At 40.5% G+C, this 18,181-nt stretch overlaps 1 protein-coding gene across 1 annotated transcript in view; it reads right to left on the bottom strand.

Annotated features, from left to right (window-relative positions):
* Positions 1 to 349: 349 nt before the first annotated feature.
* Positions 350 to 18,181, bottom strand: part of RSPRY1 (ring finger and SPRY domain containing 1) — a 39,437-nt gene continuing 21,605 nt past the window's right edge. The window contains exons 7-15 of the mRNA XM_068991988.1: positions 16,333 to 16,399; positions 15,404 to 15,535; positions 14,425 to 14,540; positions 13,344 to 13,487; positions 8,398 to 8,509; positions 6,775 to 6,877; positions 6,261 to 6,413; positions 3,997 to 4,101; positions 350 to 1,768 (exon numbers count right to left, since the gene is read on the bottom strand). Coding sequence (XP_068848089.1) covers positions 1,672 to 1,768; positions 3,997 to 4,101; positions 6,261 to 6,413; positions 6,775 to 6,877; positions 8,398 to 8,509; positions 13,344 to 13,487; positions 14,425 to 14,540; positions 15,404 to 15,535; positions 16,333 to 16,399 — 1,029 coding nt within the window. The 3' untranslated portion in view covers positions 350 to 1,671. The remainder of the gene's footprint in view (positions 1,769 to 3,996; positions 4,102 to 6,260; positions 6,414 to 6,774; positions 6,878 to 8,397; positions 8,510 to 13,343; positions 13,488 to 14,424; positions 14,541 to 15,403; positions 15,536 to 16,332; positions 16,400 to 18,181) is intronic.

Raw genomic sequence — 18,181 nt, 5'->3', positions numbered from 1 at the left:
CACTACCAGACGTCAGCTCCACAAACAGATCTGTTTTTGTATACCACATAGTTGCAGTGCCCGAGATATATTAGGTGTCCAATAAAGGTTTGCTGGATGAGTAAGTGATTAACCTTGCTTCTGAATTCTAATACTTGATTCTATCCTAACCTGGAAAGGATAAACCTGAGTATCCTGGAACCTTAGCAGCAGGCACCAATGAAAGTTGTGAAATCTTAAGTCAAAAAAGGCAACAAATGTTTTATTTATTCAATGCAAATAACTGTATTTACCACAAGCTAAAGAAGAGAACATATATATATATATTTATATATATATTTGAATTTATGGAAGACTAAAGACATGGAAAAAATCCAGCACCCCAACAAGTACAGCCAGGAAGGAAATCAGCTCTGTAATAGGACGATTTAATGAACTACAAACAAGAAAGGGTGGGGAAGGAAGAAAAAAATGTGCATTGAATTTAAGACATTGTAAAACTGAGAAGACATATTTACTATTCAAGTATAAACTCAGTAAGGACTTGGCATAAATTGAAAGGCAGCTGCTGAGGTACACCATTATAAAATAAGTTCTATGAATTTACAATTCTACCTTCCAATTTTCTGGGAGAAAAAACCAAACTCTTGAAGGTCTTCACCAGAGACCCTGAGAGGGAATAACACTTTTGATGAAGACATAGTCAACAATCCATGACTGAATTTACTATTCAAAAACATGTATTTATTTTAAACAATAGGAATACGTGCTCTCAGACTGTCCTCTAAGAGTTTTTGAGACTATTAGTTCAACAGTTTCAAAGTATATTACTTCCAAAAACAATGCTGATTTTAAAAAATTATTTTAAACAAAAACCAAAAAGACCTGATTTGATGGTACCTTAAAAATACCCTAAATACCAAATTTTCTCCAGTCTAACATTGCAATTAATTTAAGAATTCCTCCTGCATTGTTAAAACATTTTTTCCTCACAAAATGTGGGTACTGAAATTGGATAGAAACATCATGAATGTGAAAATACCACCAATTTTCTGCAGTTAAAAAAAAAACAAACTAGAATGTTCTTTGGGATCACTGAAATATCAAAAATTGGGTTTTGTTTTGTCTACAGTCTGTGCACCTTCTTTCAGGCCCTCCATGTTGCTTGTAGTACTGACCTGTGGGATTCTAGTTTTACGGCTTCAAGTCTTGCAGTGCAGTATCCATGCTTAAGATACCAGTGGCTCTCTGACCAATGGGAAGTTATGCTTAACCCAGAAATGCTATCATTTACTTCTCCATAATGACTTTTGCCCAAAATAAAAACTTTAGAATATGAGACAAAACATCCTGTGTTACACAATCAAATGAACCCAACCTGGAGAAATCCAGTGTGGTTTCAAGCACTCAAGAGGGCATTATCTCCTATAGCTTTTCATGGAATTACCACAGGCCTAGCTACTGGCATTCAGCTTTCCTTGCCCTTAAAAGGAATTTTTCAGGGCTGGGAGGTTGGGTTAGATTCTAGGAGAATTTTGTCTTTGATAAACTATCATTTTTTTAGCATAAAATCTGGCCATGGCTATAAGTTTCAATGTGCATACAACTGATTAGAGATTTTTTTCTTTGTTTTTCTTTTCAACATTGGCTGGAATTGAGTAGAAATAAGTCCATGAGGCCTCTTCACGTGTGTCATGAGATATGAGAAATCTGTCTGACTCTAGTCACTATTTCTTTCCGACACAATGGGCAAGTCTCCAGTTGCAAGGCACAATCCATGCACAGATCACTGAGGAGAAAGACATAGATACCAGTTAGGTCAGTTCTTCAAAAAGTCAGACTGATGATGTGCTGACTCAATGGAGCATGTTAACCGAAAGGGTAATAATCACACAAGGCTGAAACATTAAGTAAATATATAAACAGTAAGTCTCTCTTCCACTTCTGACCTTCAATCTTCCTCTTCTGAGGAATAAGTTAAAAGTTCGTGTGCATTCTTCCAGAAAGTCTGGATATATACAGCCTATGCATAGAGATGTGTATCTGTAGGTAGAAATACAATGCTTTTTTTCCCCCCCAGACAGTTAGCTATCTGTCCCATTATAATTTGTTGAACAGTCTGTCTTTCACCAGATTTGACATAATGTCTCTATATTTTTCTTTGTAAGTAGTTCTACTTTTGGGCTTCTGTTATATTACTGTGTCACTCTTTTCATATATTGGGACAAAACTATTAAATTTTTTTTTCCCTAAAGGTGGCATTTTACACATATTCTTTCTCACCCTGTTTTTTTTTTTTTTTAACTTATTTATTTTTGGCTACACTGGGTCTTTGATGTTATGTGCTGACAGCAGGCATCCTTGTCTGGTCCCTAGCATCTCTTGGAAGGTTTCCAGTGTGTCCCCCTTAAAAAGATGCTTGTGTTTGAGATATATATATTTTTTATATTGTAAAGGAAATATCCATCCATCCTTAATTTATACTTTTATTTTCTATATCCATTTCTGTTTTGTAGTAGTCATTCATTTGAGATGGATATTGAATTTTTAGCATTTTTGCACAAAGTATTAATTCTCTGCTCCACTTTCCCTTGGCCTATTTGAGAAATTACATTTGAGTAAATACATTTGAGAAATTACACTGATTTCCTATGTTGCACTAACCTTGCATTCCTGAAATAAACCCCTCTTGGTCATGTTGCTGGGTACTAGTTGCTGATAATTTAGGATTTTTATGTTTATATTCATTCATTCATTTTTGTGTTTCATCAGCTTTTTGTATGATTAACATGCAGGCTTTGTAAAAAGATTGTGACTTTGCTATTTTCTCTGCGGTCTGAGAAGTTTATATAGAATCCATCCATTCCCTCAAAGTTTGAAAGAATGTACTTGTGAAACCACCTGGGCTTTCAGTGGGGAAGGCAAAGGGGGAAAATAATTTCAATTTCTTTCATGGTATTAATAGTAGGAATGTTTAGATTTTCAGTCTCTATTCTAGGGAGTGGCACATGTCACTCAGTTTAGCCAGATTTCCTTTCTTAACCTCTACTCAACGGAACTGTTGTTGCTGAAAGTGGAGCTGGACTTTCTTATAATTCTTTTAATTTCCTCTTCCAACTTTGTTCTGGATATGTCTAGTGTGGAGACTGTGGTCATACTTAAGATACTTGATTCTAAGTTTTTAGATTTCAGCCCTCTTTCATGAGCACTTATTGTGTACCAAACCACCAATAAGGGCCAGAGTGCTCAAAGAAGAATAAGCCCAGATCCTGAGGAGTTCTGGGCTACAGAGCTGATACAGGGAGACCTGGTAGCTAAAGCTATGTGAAGAATAAGAGCAAGGCAGTGTATGGGATAGGCTGAATTACAGGGAGTTGGTCTGGAACACTGGGATAGAGGTACTGCTCGTATATAATCAGCACACATGCCTGGGCCAGGCCAGGGTCAGCACACTGCCCAAGCTCCTCTTTCTCCTTCTAACCTTAGTTGCGAGGCCTTTTTAGGGGACTGTTTACTTGCTACTCTTGCTGATGTTTAGACACTCTATTCCACAGGATCCAGGCTGTCCTCATTTCCTACAACTGCAGAGTGGTTAGATGGTAGGGTGCTGCCCCTCTCAATGCTGAGGAGGGTAACGAGTAAGTACATGAGAAAGCTCTAAAACTAAAAGGGATTTCCTAAGAGACCTGTAATTAGCATTAAGTCTTTTACATTTTGGAATGAAAAGTGTGTTAAAAATAAAGTAGTGAGTAAACAAAGTAAAACAAAACAAAAACATGGGTCTTCTATATCAAGCAGCTTCTTCTATTTCAGGTTCTTTCTGGAAGACAGACTTGGCAAACTCTGAAAACTCCTTCAGCCCACTTTGGATATTATGAACCTTGATGAACAGCTAGGGAACTGGTAACACTGTAAAAGCAATTCAAGAACAGGTAGAACTTTGTCTACCTGTACACAAGTACTGGACTTGTGTACTGTAATGTACACAAGAGGAAATAACCAAACAAACCCTCTGACCTGTGTCCACATGGCTTCAGTTGCGTGTCTGCTACCTCATCACAACACAGGGAGCAGCAGTTTTCCCGGATACTGACTTGCTTCAACAGAGCAAGACGCCTGTGCCTGAGTAGAAAACACAGTTGGAAGTTCATTTGATCAACAAATAAATGAGCAGTGATGCATATGAAATGCCTTGAAAATGCTCTGTACATGGGAGTCTACCATGTATTCCCTCAGCTCTATTCAGTAAAGTTTTCACACGAGACATCTCATTTCAATCTTACAATGATTTTCTAAAACAGAGAATGGAGGAGGCTGGTCATTCTCATCTTACCTGGTGGCTCAGCTGGTTAAGTATAACACGGACACAGAAGTAAACTTCTTTCCTGAGTTCTGTGGCGGGAGCTCTAGCAAATGAATCAAACCAAAGGTGGAGGGCATAGGAGCCTCCAGTTACAGCAAGTTGGTCATGACCTGGACTTGTAACTGGCACATAAAGTAGGAGGAAAGGGCAGTCCTGCAGGACTAAACCCTTCTCCAGGTGGGGTCTGAAGCTATTTCCAGGTAGATGGTGTCAGAATCAAGTTCACTGCTCAGTGGTACTGGAAAACACATATCAGACCATTCTAGTAGCAGGAAGAGTTGTGAAAGCAGAACTTTCTAGTGCAAAGACCCTGGAGCTACAGTAGCAGACTTGGTCTGTTTCAGGAGCAGCAAGGAGGCCAGGATGGCACAGGGGAGAGTGCAAGAGGTCTAAGAAGTAGTGGAGGAGAGGAGGGGACAAATCCTACAGCGTCTGCTGAGATTCAAGCTTTTACCTTAAGTGAAAGAGGAAGCCACTGGAGTCTGATGAGCAGAGAAGTGCATGATCTGATTTATGTTGTAACAATCATTCTGGAGGCTGTGCTGAACAGACTGAAGGGGTTAAGATGGGAACAGGGAGACTAGTTTGAGGGCAGGAACAACCCAGGTGGGAAATTGGAGGCTTTAGCCATGGTGGGAACAGGGAGAGGGAACAGAAGTTGGTGGCTGGGATATATTCTGAAAGTACAGCCCATAGGATTTGCTGAACAATCCGTCATAGAAATGGCAGACACTCATACTCTGCCTTGTCAAGGATCCTCTAGGACCACAGCCAGGGAAACAGAATCGACAATGGAGCTATTAACAGAGAAAACTGTAAGAGAAGCAGGTGGCTATGAGTGGTGACTGTTGTAGCTGAGAGGTGGGTGTGTATATATATGTATATATATATATATGGTGCTTTACTGTGCTATTCTTTTTTTCTTTCATGTGTATTTGAAATTTTCTATAATAAAAAGTTTAAGAAAAAGAAGAAGAAAAAGAATGAATGGAAGAAGAGGTAGAGACAGAGAGGATTTACAATACGGAACACCTTACAAAATGCCAAGTAGAAACAGGGCCCTGATCTCCTATCCTGAAGTCAGAAAAGAATACTATTCCTATGAGTAAAACAGGAAACTCTGGCATTAAAGAGGCCATTCAGTTAGTCTCTGACAACTTCTGTCTTGGTGTCACTGTCACAGAAAATAAAATTCCAATGCAGCGCAGGACTGCCAAGCTGGTAACTCCGTTCTTATCCAAGGCAGACTGCACTTTGGGCGCCAAGATCTTAGGGTACTGAGACAGTACACAGAAACCGCCCATAAAGGATGACTTTCTGACAGTTGGGGCCTATTGCCATCTGACTTTTGGAAAGTTTAATTCTGCAGGGGTGGTTAACTAAATGCTGAAGCAGTTTTAACTAAGGTCAGCTTCCAGGGGAACACTTAGACGGATCAGTTGGAACTTTCAGGGTGTAGGTGAGAAAACAGACCTGTTTATGGGCCGCATCCAAGAAAGACAGGCTACATAACAAAGTGATGGGGTATGTATGACAGATGAGACAGGTGTTACTTCACACTTTCACCAGGAGGAATTTAAAGTTCAGAATCCCTGTCAGGCGCTAAGACAAGATGAAGAGGGGTTCTCAGAATGAACCTCAGATCTCTGAGCTGGGAAATAAATGGCCCTTCAGTTCTCGGGATATTACAGAGGCTCTGTTGCAGCAGGCAGGGCTGTCATCACTCCATGACATTTTCTGGTTCATCTGGAAACTGCTGAGCCACTCTCAAGCCTTGGGACACTGAGTCCAAGGTGAAGTACAGCCCAGAAGGGCTTGTTACAGACCTGCTTTTTAAGCCAGAACAGGAGCTAGGATTACACTGTTACATTATAGACACCCTTAAGGGCGCAACAGGCCAACACTGCTGATTCCTTACCTTGGCAAAATGATTTTCTCTTCAGCTGTGAGGAAGGCATAGTCATTAAAAGTGCTAAATTTCATAGACGGTGGATATTTGAATGGTTTTGCTCCAAAATTGAACTCACATTGTTGATATGACATGAAACTAGCTGCTGCAAAAAATCCAGATCTACAAATAAAAATGAGCAGAGATCAAGAGAATTCATAGAAACAAAGTGAAATCATACACAAAGTGGTCTTCAGAAATAAGTTGGAATAAGAAGTCAGTCAGAATAAGTCGTACCCCGGCAGAAAGAAGGGTGGCATTATGTTTACTAAACTAGACGGGACTATAAACCAGAGAATATCCTGCTCTTATCTTCCTATATCAAACTCTGGGAGAGTTCTAGGTATGATCAAATGAGTCCCCAATTACTTGAAGTATAGTGATTTCTCACACAACTGACTATATAAATGGACAGTCTTTTTTTCCTAGAGAAAAGGACATTCCATGCATCTACTTGAATTTTTGATTGAGAAAAGGTACTTACACAGTAGATGAAAAGACTTGCTTCTCAGGAGGCAGCTGGTTGCCGTTTAAAAAGAAGATCATTTGCTTTTCATTCAAGTCTAACAGAAATCCTACCGTGTCTCCTAAAGGATGAAGTGGAACACTGTTAGGATGGGAAGATTCTGCTGTCTCAAGGGTTTTGATATCACTGTATTAAGTCTGTTTTTGTAGCCCTATACTCAACATATTCATCTTGCTTCTTCTGCAACTGATCTGACCCCTTTACATCAATGTTTGGAAAGGAAAATGCTGCCAATTAATCTATGAAAAGTCATCAATTGTAAGATGCACCCCAATTTCAAAGATGTGAAATGTGGGGGAAATGTGCATTTTTGGACCAGTAAAACATGGTAAGATCAAAATCATGAACTTTGCTTCTCTGATGAGATTTAAAATTCTCTGAGAGGGAATTCCCTGGTGGTCCAGTGGTTAGGACTCTGTACTTCCAATGCCAAAGGCAAGGGTTCAATCACTAGTTAGACAACTAAGATCCCTCCTACAAGACTGCACGGCCAAAAAAGAAAAAAATTTTTTCCAGAAGTTCCATCTGCTACCATATGACTCTATGTCTTAAGAACAAGGTGGGGTGCACCAGGAGGCCCCCTGAGAATACCACCCTTGGTGCTGTGGTGTGAGGCAGAAAAGCCCTGTTTCATTGTATTTAGTTGGGGGAGAAAAGACTCACTCATCTTAAATCCTTTGGTCTAAGTGTTGGACAAATCAACTGTGTGGTTCTAACTATGCTGGTTTGAATCTTTCATTAATAAATGTTTTCATGGGTATAAGGCCTTGGATACAGCAAACCAGTTGGAATACAAATTGAATGGGGCAAAAAAGATGAGGCTGTTGATAAGATGTATTCTTGCGTAAAATCCTCGTGCTTTGACTCAGAGTCCTGGTAGTCTCTACCCCTGCAGTGTCTTGAGCCTGATGTTTGGAGAGCTGAGGCTGGGGAGATGTTTTTGAGGCCAAGAGTGCTCAAGTCAGCCTGAAAAGTTGCATTTAGAGGGGCCCAGAATGTGTCCACTGAATAGTGCCAATGCTCTGAAGAAAATCTCATTTTATTGGCATTACAATTTCAGTGTCCTTAATATCGCCACAGCTGCTCTAAGACACACACCCAGAGAGGAAAGTGGAATTCATATTAATCTGAAGCAGCATATAAATCTTAATTCATATTAATGAATATTAATTAATAATTTCCCCACTAAATTAAGAATTTTATAGTCTGAAATGTTTTGCTGAAGGAAGGGCTCCATCAGAGGTGAGTAACAGGAGAGTACTGTTCACACCCATGGTAGGGGATACAAATGCTAATACCCCTTCCCACACTTAATCTTTTTCCATCAAAAGATTTTTTAAAATTAATTAATTTATTTTAATTGGAGGCTAATTACTTTACAATATTGTAGTGGTTTTTGCCATACATTGATGTGAATCAGGCATGGGTGTACATCTGTTCCCCATCCTGAACCTCCCTCCCACCTAACATCCCATCCCTCAGGGTCATCCAAAACATTTTAAAGCCTAACATAATGAATGCTTTGCCAGAACCAGATGTCTTACCCTAGCTGATAAATTCATGATGGAGAGGAATGCGTACCTTCTTTCCAGCAGGGGTGTAGGTGCGGCTTACTTCTGGCGTTGTACCAAATCAGCTGCCGGCAGCCGTCGTATGCACAGGAGTATTCATCGTCCCCGATGCCATAGCCTTCCTGGAGGGAGATAGGGCCCAGAGATTAGTGAGGCTCTGCCTGCTGTGTTATGGGAAAAGTAAGTGTGTCTTTTATAACCATTAAGCTGGTGGCTGGAATTCTAAGCTTTCTAGATGAAGGGAGAGAGCCTATTATGGTTCTTAGAAGGTACCAAAATTTTGACATGGAGTCAGAAGAGAGTATGACCTCACTAACAAATTATTTCCCAAGTTTCACATCTGTTAGTTTATTTAATTCTCATGAACCACCTTGAAGCTGGGAGTACTGTATTCCATTTTAAGAAGAAATAAAGTCTCAGAGAGGTCAACCAACTTGCCCAAGAACACATTACTAGAAAAGTCAAGTTTGGACCTTGGGATTTTCTGATTTCAAGGCTGGTGTGGGCAAATACCGTTTTTGCCTGTAGTACACTTCAAAACACTCCCTTGCTCAAAGATGTTAAACCTGGGTACAACAGAGAGGCTATTGTGGGTTATTAGCAAACAGGTATTCCGAGATATCTGAACATTATATAGGTTCTTGGCAACTTCTTTTATTACTTATTGCCTTTTAATTGTTTAATAATTACTTTATTGTTAACATAAAAGGGTGGGTTTGAGATCTTAAGAAATTATTTTGAGCAGTTATAAGAAAAAAAATAGAATGAATACAGAAAACATGCAGACCAGACAACTGCTATCTTTAAGGCTCAATGGTGAAAGATTCTAGTAGAGAAGGCCACTGAAAATGTTGGCCAGATACAAGTAAGACTTCAGATCCTGGGGATGGTCTGCTTATTCTGTGCGATAATACAATCACAAGACAGACTGGAACAAGGGCTCCAACACACTCTTTGACTACTTAGACCACAACATACTGAATTCGGATGTGTGTTCTCCAAAGTGAGAATTAGTTGTTCCGAATGCACTGCTCAGACTACTCAAAGGTTAAATATTCTGCTGTGTAAATTCTCAGCAGAATATTCACCAGTCTATTATTAACAGAAAGAATGCCTTGCTATCCCTTTCAAAGCCTGAACAAGTAAGTTCAAAAAAAACTGTAACAATAAACAAGATAACTATTCTGTAGGTGACCTGAACAAGATCTACCCTTTAGCTTCTCAGATTAATGATCTATCTCCAAGCCTAACACCTGATCATCTTTTCAACAGCAAAGCTCAATCAGTAAGAGTTAAAATAAGAGGCACCATGAATGGACTTCAAATTTTCAGAAACTGGGTGTGTCCTAGGAAAGACTAATTCCACAAAGCCACACCGTGTCTGTACAGGCAAAAAGATTCAGAGTCACCAGAACAGTGTCCACAGGAAGCAGTTTTAAGTATAGTAGCAATATGAAAATGCTGTATTGGGGGAAAGATAGATCAGATTTCATCAATTTCTAACCAACCAGTACCTAAGTCAGGGAAAAATGTTTTATTTTTTAAGGAAAGAAATTAAGTCTATCAAGCAATCTGGAGGGATAAGAAAATAGTATTCTAAGTTTCTTGAGAAGCCAAAGTTTTTGCAACTATATGGCAGAAATTAGTTTCACTCACGAGATAAAATGATCCAGCTTCATTGGCCATTAAAAAGAAACTCTGCAACGCTCAGTCTCATATACACTACTCTCAGACCTGCAGTGTGCTGCCATATGAGAAGATACACAATTTATAAAGCTTTCTCCCAAGAGAAGTCCATATTTCTTCTAGTCTTGGGACAAATTTTTACTTCCAAATGAGACAACTAGCTAATTCTCTGAGATTATCCCCATTTTCAAATGCAAAGAACACAACTATTGAAGAATAGGAAGGGAAATGAACTCAAGTCCTAGTTTCGTTTTGTCCCAGTCTTAGTTTCAGTTTTCTTGCCTGTGAAATGGAAATTGTAACAGTAAAAACTGTTGTGGGAATCAGATGATAAGCTTTAAAATGAAGTGCTCTGGAAATTAAGATTTTTTAAGTCCTAAAAAAATCACCTTAAGGACATCATTTGGAGCAGACTATCTGTGTAATTGATGCCACTTTCTTTAAGCCAGCGCCCAAGTTGGGCACTAGAAGACTAACTAGCACTGTTCTCCAGAACCACTTATTTTTCACTACATGGTGCCACCAAAAAAGCCTCATTCATCCAGGTTTTAGTTAAGGCCTAGTCAACTAGAAGGCCCTGAAAAGGGAAGGTTCCCAACAAAAGCAATGACAATTTAGGGTCCAGTTTTCCATCCTGGACAAAAATCCAGACCTGCCCTTTCCATGGGCCCTCTTCCTCTAATCTGTCTCTTTCCAGTGAGCAGTTTAGTAAAATGTCATAAACAATTCCAGGATGCTGTACGGCCTTGCTGAAAGGGCACTTTAGAAACTATTGTTATGGCAGGCAAAGTTGTTTGACTTTGTCGGATCACTTCTTTTTTTTTTTAACTTACCAATATTGTATTGGTTCTGCCACACATCAACATGAATCCGCCACGGGTGTACACGTGTTCCCCATCCTGAACCCCCCTCCCACCTCCCTCCCTGTACCATCCCTCTGGGTCATCCCAGTGCACCAGCCCCGAGCATCCTGTATCCTGCATCAAACCTGGACTGGCGATTCATTTCTTATATGATATTATACATATTTCAATGCCATTCTCCCATATCATCCCACCCTCTCCTTCTCCCACAGAGTCCAAAAGACTGTTCTATACATGTTTCTCTTTTGCTGTCTCACATATAGGGTTATCGTTACCATCTTTCTAAATTCCATATATATGCATTAGTATACTGTATTGGTGTTTTCCTTTCTGGCTTACTTCACTCTGTATAATAGGCTCCAGTTTCATCCACCTCATTAGAACTGATTCAAATGTATTCTTTTTAATGACTGAGTAATACTCCATTGTGTATATGTACCACAGCTTTCTTATCCATTTGTCTGCTGATAGACATCTAGGTTGCTTCCATGTCCTGGCTATTATAAACAGTGCTGCAATGAACATTGGGGTACATGTGTCTCTTTCAATTCTGGTTTCCTTGGTGTGTATGCCCAGCAATGGAATTGCTGGGTCATAAGGCAGTTCTATTTCCAGTTTTTTAAGGAATCTCCACACTATTCTCCATAGTGGCTGTACTAGTTTGCATTCCCAATAGTGTAAGAGGGTTCCCTTTCCTCCACACCCTCTCCAGCATTTATTCCTTGTAGACTTTTGGATAGCAGCCATTTTGGATCACTTCTAAAACCCATCCTAAGACCTTACATATGGGATGGGAGGCTATATTATTTATTTATTTTTAATTGGAGGGTAAGAGGCTATTCTAGTCAAGGCTATGGTTTTTCCAGTGGTCATATATGGATGTGAGAGTTGGACTATAAAGAAAGCTGAGGGCTGAAGAATTGATGCTTTTGAACTGTGGTGCTGGAGTAGACTCTTGAGAGTCCCTTGGACTGCAAGGAGATCCAACCAGTCCATCCTAAAGGAGATCAGTCCTGGGTGTTCATTGGAAGGACTAATGTTGAAGCTGAAACTCCAATACTTTGGGCACCTGATGCAAAGAGCTGACTCATTTGAAAAGACCCTGATGCTGGGAAAGATTGAGGCCAGGAGGAGAAGGGGACGACAGAGGATGAGATGGTTGGACGGCATCACCGACTCAATGCTCATGGGTTTGGGTGGACTCCGGGAGTTGGTGATGGACAGGGAGGCCTGGCGTGCTGTGGTTCATGGGGTCACAAAGAGTCGGACACGACTGAGCGACTGAACTGACCTGAAGAGGCTATTATTTATTTTTATTTATTTATTGTTTTCTTTTTGGCTCTGCTGGGTCTTTGTTGCTGAGTGAGGGCTTTCTCTAGTTGCGGTGAGCAGGCTTCTCATTGCAGTGGCTTCTCTTGTTGCAGAGCATGGGCTCTAGGGCACACAGGCTTCAGGAGCTGTAGCATGTGGGTTCAGCTGCGGTTCCTGGGCTCTAAGAGCACAGACTCAACAGTTGTGGCACTTGGGTGTAGCTGCCCCATGGCATGTAGAATCTCTGGGACCAGGGATTAAATCCATGTCCCCTGTGCCAGCAGGTGCATTCTTAACCACCGGATCACCAAGGCAGTCCAGATAAGAGGTCATTATTTAGATTAATGACAAAAATAAGTCTAAGGGTATTTTCCCAGCTCAAAGGGTAAAAATCATATGGCCACAAAATGTTCCTGATCAAAACTGGATTAATTCCAAAGAGCATATACTATGACTATGAGAAGGAAGCTGATTGGGTTAGACATTAGAAGGGTATAAAGTGGCAAGAAATGAACACCTGAAGGAAAGGGAAGAATCCTAACCTCTCGCACTCAAGTAGAAGTGGTCCAACTCTGCTTCCTCTAGTGAATTTAATCTCCCCTTATATCTGACAGCTTTCTGTAACAAAAGATAAATACTAAATATTGAAAATAAATATGCCTACAAATTACAAGATAAAAGTAAAATGAGAGGAGTCAAGCCAACATTTACGATTTCACGAAAGGAATAGAATTCCTACAAAGTTCCTAAAGCTTAAATGCAAGATAAAACCCATCACTGATAACAATATAAAAACTGAGCCAAAGATGTGGCTGGGGCTGGAGCAGAGCCTAAAAAAGAAAAAGAACACATGTAACCTCTGGGTGGAAAATTAACATGAACTTAAAACTTGAGGGGGAAAAAAATGGCTGAGGTTCACTTGTGTTTTCCTATTTCTGAATCAGTTTATAAACCTGATGTTGCAGATTTGGCACCATGTGGTTCAGCCCAAGGAATGATTACTGGGCAAACCTACCTGAAAAAATAAGTATGCACCACCCACTTGCCAAAATCACCCGCTGCTGCCCGCATCTGCCCAGGTCTCCACAGTACTCACATGGTTGAGGAACTTGCTGTCCCGTGTGGCCCAGCCGATCTGCATGACACCAGAAGTGACCACAGTAACTTCATAGTACCACACCCCAGCATCCACACAAAAGGTGCAACGCACACTTTCGAAAGAAGAGGCATCGCAGCGAGCCTGGAAAAATCAAAGGGCATGGCAGCCCACCATCAATGCCTGAAGACCACCAGAGATAACAGACCGCTCAGAAGGTGGATTCTATCTTTTCTCATTACAGCTCCTGCTGGACTACTGTCTCCTTCTCTGTGCATTCTCAGTGACAAAATATATAAAACTGAAGGAAGGATGCTATTTTACAGTTTAGTTTCCATGGAGTTCCAGATTGGAAGGACTGGAAGACCTCAAAGTAAGAATTAGTAAAGGCTACTGGCTTCATTTTGAATTACTTACAGAGTTTTGCTCTCACAGTAGAATCTTTTACAAATGCATAAACACTGCCTTAACCTGTTACTTGTTAGGGAGGGAGATGAGGGAGAGGATATTGAAGGGTATAAGATGGAGTATCTAAAAATAAGCTAAAGCAGAAAACTACATAAAGCATTTGGTAAGATGTAAGATCAAAGGGCTGTCTGCAGTCATTCTTCAAACAGCTCTTTAATCTTGACATGTCTAGTGCCTAAAGCAGCTGTATATAAGCGGCTCTTTCATTAACCTTCACCCGCCCCCCGCCGCCAATCAGCAACATTTCCAACATGCACGGAGAAGGTAAAGTGCTAGATTGAATATAACTGGTTATACAGGGATTAAAAAAGAAAGGGCCTCTTTTAGAAATACTAGTCTTTGTACCTTTAACTGCATAAAATAGAAGAGATTAAAGTCAGACATTTAAACAAGTCAATAAACATTATAGCACTATATGTATAGGATCATGTGAGATAGGAAAGAGTATATAATACCTCAGACACTCTCTCTTCTACCACTTCTACCTCTAACCACTCTCTGAGTATGTAGTAAATTTCCATCTATTTCGCAAGGATTACTTTTGCTCAGAATCAGGGCATGAAAATGAAAACAAGATTTTCTCCCTAGAATGGTCCATCTATGGAAACTTTACCTCCAAGCCATGAGGCGAGATCTTCAGGTACTCGCTGACATCGTTGCTATTCAGCATGGCCTTAATGCTATTCAAGTCCACTTTCTCATAGGTCAGCTGCCTACCCTCTTTTAAAACTGCAAAAGAAGAAGTCAGTACGTTTCTAAGGCAGGCTATTGTGGAAAAACTGTTGTCATCGCTGGCTGCCATTCTTGTTAATAAGTTGAGGTGCTCAAAAATGGCAGAATCGGTAGACATAACCTTAGCTTTGGGGCCGCATGGCTGTATGAAGATTAATTAAGCAAATTAGTAAAGGCAGCAAAGGTAGGTTTATATTTCTATTCCTTATAGTCATTCTTTTGCATGCAGCAAAATCCAAATGGTACTTTTTCAGAATTATTCTTTAACTGGCAATACACAGGCTGTGCACTGAGCAGTTCCCCACAATGTTGAGGTAGGAGCAGGGGGACTGTGCTAACTATGGGGTGGGGGAAGTGAGGACAGAGCAGTAGTCTAGTTTTAGTTCTTACAGCCCTTGGAGGAGAAAAATAGTTGGGAGCAACTCTCAAGGTATAGATATGATCTGAGTTTTGAAGAGCAATGCTGGGACAGGGAGAAGAGTGAAGAGAGGGAATTCCAAGTGAGAGGAACAGGCCCAGAGATAGGAGTGACTGAGAGCTGCTTCTAAGACAGTGAAGAGAGTCTGTGTTGGGAAGAGTTGGATTACACAATAGCATCTGATTGGTGGCCTGGATGCAGCAGGAAACAGGAGACCAATAACAATGTCTGAATAGGAGAGCACTGCAATTAGAAGCATTCCTTCCATCTAATTGTCTGAAGAGTCCCTAGGATTCGTTACTGCTAGAATATAGCCAACCTATCAGTAGAGGACTTTATAAGGAAAAACTCACACTGTCATAAATGAAGACCAGTGATCCTATTTAAGAAGTGGATTTGGAAATGAAAACAGGCATTTTAATATAGGACAACTGCTACTTACAGAGATTGTCTAAACTCCACTGGGCACAGAAACCAACTTGACGTTTCAGATAATCAGGATCATCAGTCCAGGACTCCAATGTGACAAGCCGGTCACTAATACTGGATTCAGAAATAGTCAATTTATTTTCACCTGTTTGGGAAGACATAAACCTTAAATTAACCATGGACGAGTAGGAGCATTTGCTGGGCAGATTGATGGAGCGAAAGAATACAGAGAGACAATTAGAGAATTTGGAAACTATACTAACGACAAAGCCCAAGAGCTCTATTTTCTAGAAGGTAGCAATACCATCACTAAATTTTCTAGCTATAAAAAGTGGCTAATCACAGTCACCAATTTTGATTCTTTAGGTGAGAAAACTGTTGCCTTTGTCACCATATTATAGACCTTGAGATGTTTATCTAGACAAATCAGAATGTATGCATGTTATTTCAGAGAAGGCAATGGCACCCCATTCCAGTACTCTTGCCTGGAAAACCCCAGGGATGGAGGAGCCTGGTAGGCTGCAGTCCATGGGGTCGCTAAGAGTTGGACACGATTGAGCGACTTCACTTTCACGCATTGGAGAAGGAAATGGCAACCCACTCCAGTGTTCTTGCCTGGAGAATCCCAGGGACGGGGGAGCCTGGTGGGCTGCCGTCTATGGGGTCGCACAGAGTCGGACACGACTGAAGCGACTTAGCAGCAGCAGCATGTTATTTTATTTAGCTGCATGACTTGCAGAAGTTTAGTTCCCCAACCAGAGATTGAACCTAGGGCCACGGCAGTGAAAGCCTAGAATCCTAACCACTAGGCCACCAGGGAACTCCCCAGAATGTGGGCATATCTGACGGGGTTCAAAGGCGGCAGCTCATCCAGTAACTAAGAAAAATTAACATTTTTAACAGGCAATATAGATCATTAGTGCAAGAAGTCACTATACCTACTTGTCTGTGCAAACTTTTCCAGTGCGATAAGTGCAAAAAGCATGACTGTGGGGTGGGACTGTAATTTCTGAAAGACAACAAAAGATAAATATATACATACATACACATATATATATATCATTGCCCTTCTGGGGTGACAATTTCCTCTTCTTACCCATTGTGTGCTAGACCTTTTTTTTGGAGCAGTCATCAAAGTTTTACTCATTCAAGTCCTTGATTATCCACTTGCTACTATTGTTAGTAACTGACCACAACAGTCTCCTAAAATCTTATTTTCTTGTTCATTTATAGATATGGAAACATCAAAAGTATCTTGTTAAATGCACTATTTTATTTAGTAACACTTATATTTGTTAAATGAAATCATGCTGATTCTTACATTCATTTAAGCAAGCCAAACAGAAGCTTAGAAGTATAGCTAAAAATGGCTTTTTTATTCAGAACCCTAAAAGGAATCACTCATCACTATCAGGTTCCAAAATTATAAATAATGAAATTAACAACTCATGGCTTCATTTTCAATCTGTTCTCTGAAAGGAAGCCTACAAATGCTGATTGTAGGTGGGCGAGAGCAACAAGTGAGCTCTTTCAGTTACAAGCTCTTTCAACAACAAGTGAGCTTTTTCAGTTATACTTAAGTTCACATCACATGTGTTCACATTTGAAGAAAGGTCTATCTGCTTAACATCACATCTGCTCCCAGCCATCCCTCCCCACAGTTATGCTAGGAGCCTGCAAAAGAGCTCCAGAACATCACCTGGTTTCCATTCACTCTTCTGGTGCCCAACTGGGTTCTGCAAAGCTCTTCCCTGTTACAAAGCCTGTTTAGCACTTTACTTCTTGCCATAACCATCCTCAATCCCTCTGTCTGGCTTTTTAGACCCTGAGCCCTCCTTACCTGACTACTCAGTCTATATCCTCCTGTCTCTGAATACTGTCTTCTGATCAGACAGTTCTCTGTAATATGCTGGGAACACAGCCATTTCTGTCTCTGGGCTTCTGCCAGTGATTTGCCTTTAGTCAAGAGTCCCATTTTTTTTAAAAACTTAATTTAAAAAAAATTTTTGGCTGTGTCATGTGGCATGCAGGATCTTAGTTCCCTGACCAGCAATCAAACCTGTGCCCTCTGCATTGAGAAAGAGCACAGTCTTAACTACTGAACTGCCAGGGAAGTCCCAAAGCCCATTTTTCCTCTCTCGTGTGCATAATCAAATTCTCACCCTATGCTGTGACCCAGGTGAAGCTTCACCTTTATCAGGAAGTCTAGCTCCCACAATTCCCAGTCCCCATCACCCATACCTCCCACCTCCCAGTCACTTCTCAGGACTCCTGGCACTTGGTCTGAAGGAAGGGGTTTTGCCCTTGATCATATCCCACCATAAAGTAGAGGCTAATTATCTTGTCTGAGCAGTTTTGTTCCCTGAACTAATCAGGAAACTTGAGGGTGAAGGACTGTTAGACTACTTCTGTATTTCTACAGTGCTTACTTAGCATAGTGTTAAATGCTTTAAGTACATATTATCTAGGTACTGAAAATATTTTTCAGATTTTGAAAAAGGCCAATGAATAGCAGACCTGCAAAACATAACTTTAAAAAATACAGACCAGACAAGCCTGGTCTGTGCGAGAGATCTAACAGCATAGCCTTGGCAAATCACAAGCTTCACAGACCATACACCAAATAACCGTTATTTAAAGAGCAGTAGGGAGCAGGGAAGGATGGAGGAAGAGAGAGATTTACATACACTGGGAAACTGACCTCACAGTTTCCTGGCTTGGAATGCTGTGTAATTTTGTTTCTACTGTGGAGGTTCCTACTACCATTTGGCAGACTCTAAGGATGCATACA

The sequence above is a fragment of the Capricornis sumatraensis genome, chromosome 20, assembly GCF_032405125.1.
Source record: "Capricornis sumatraensis isolate serow.1 chromosome 20, serow.2, whole genome shotgun sequence".
NCBI lineage: Eukaryota > Metazoa > Chordata > Mammalia > Artiodactyla > Bovidae > Capricornis > Capricornis sumatraensis.
Note: the sequence above shows the minus strand (reverse complement) of the source record. Positions and strands in the feature narration are given on the sequence as shown.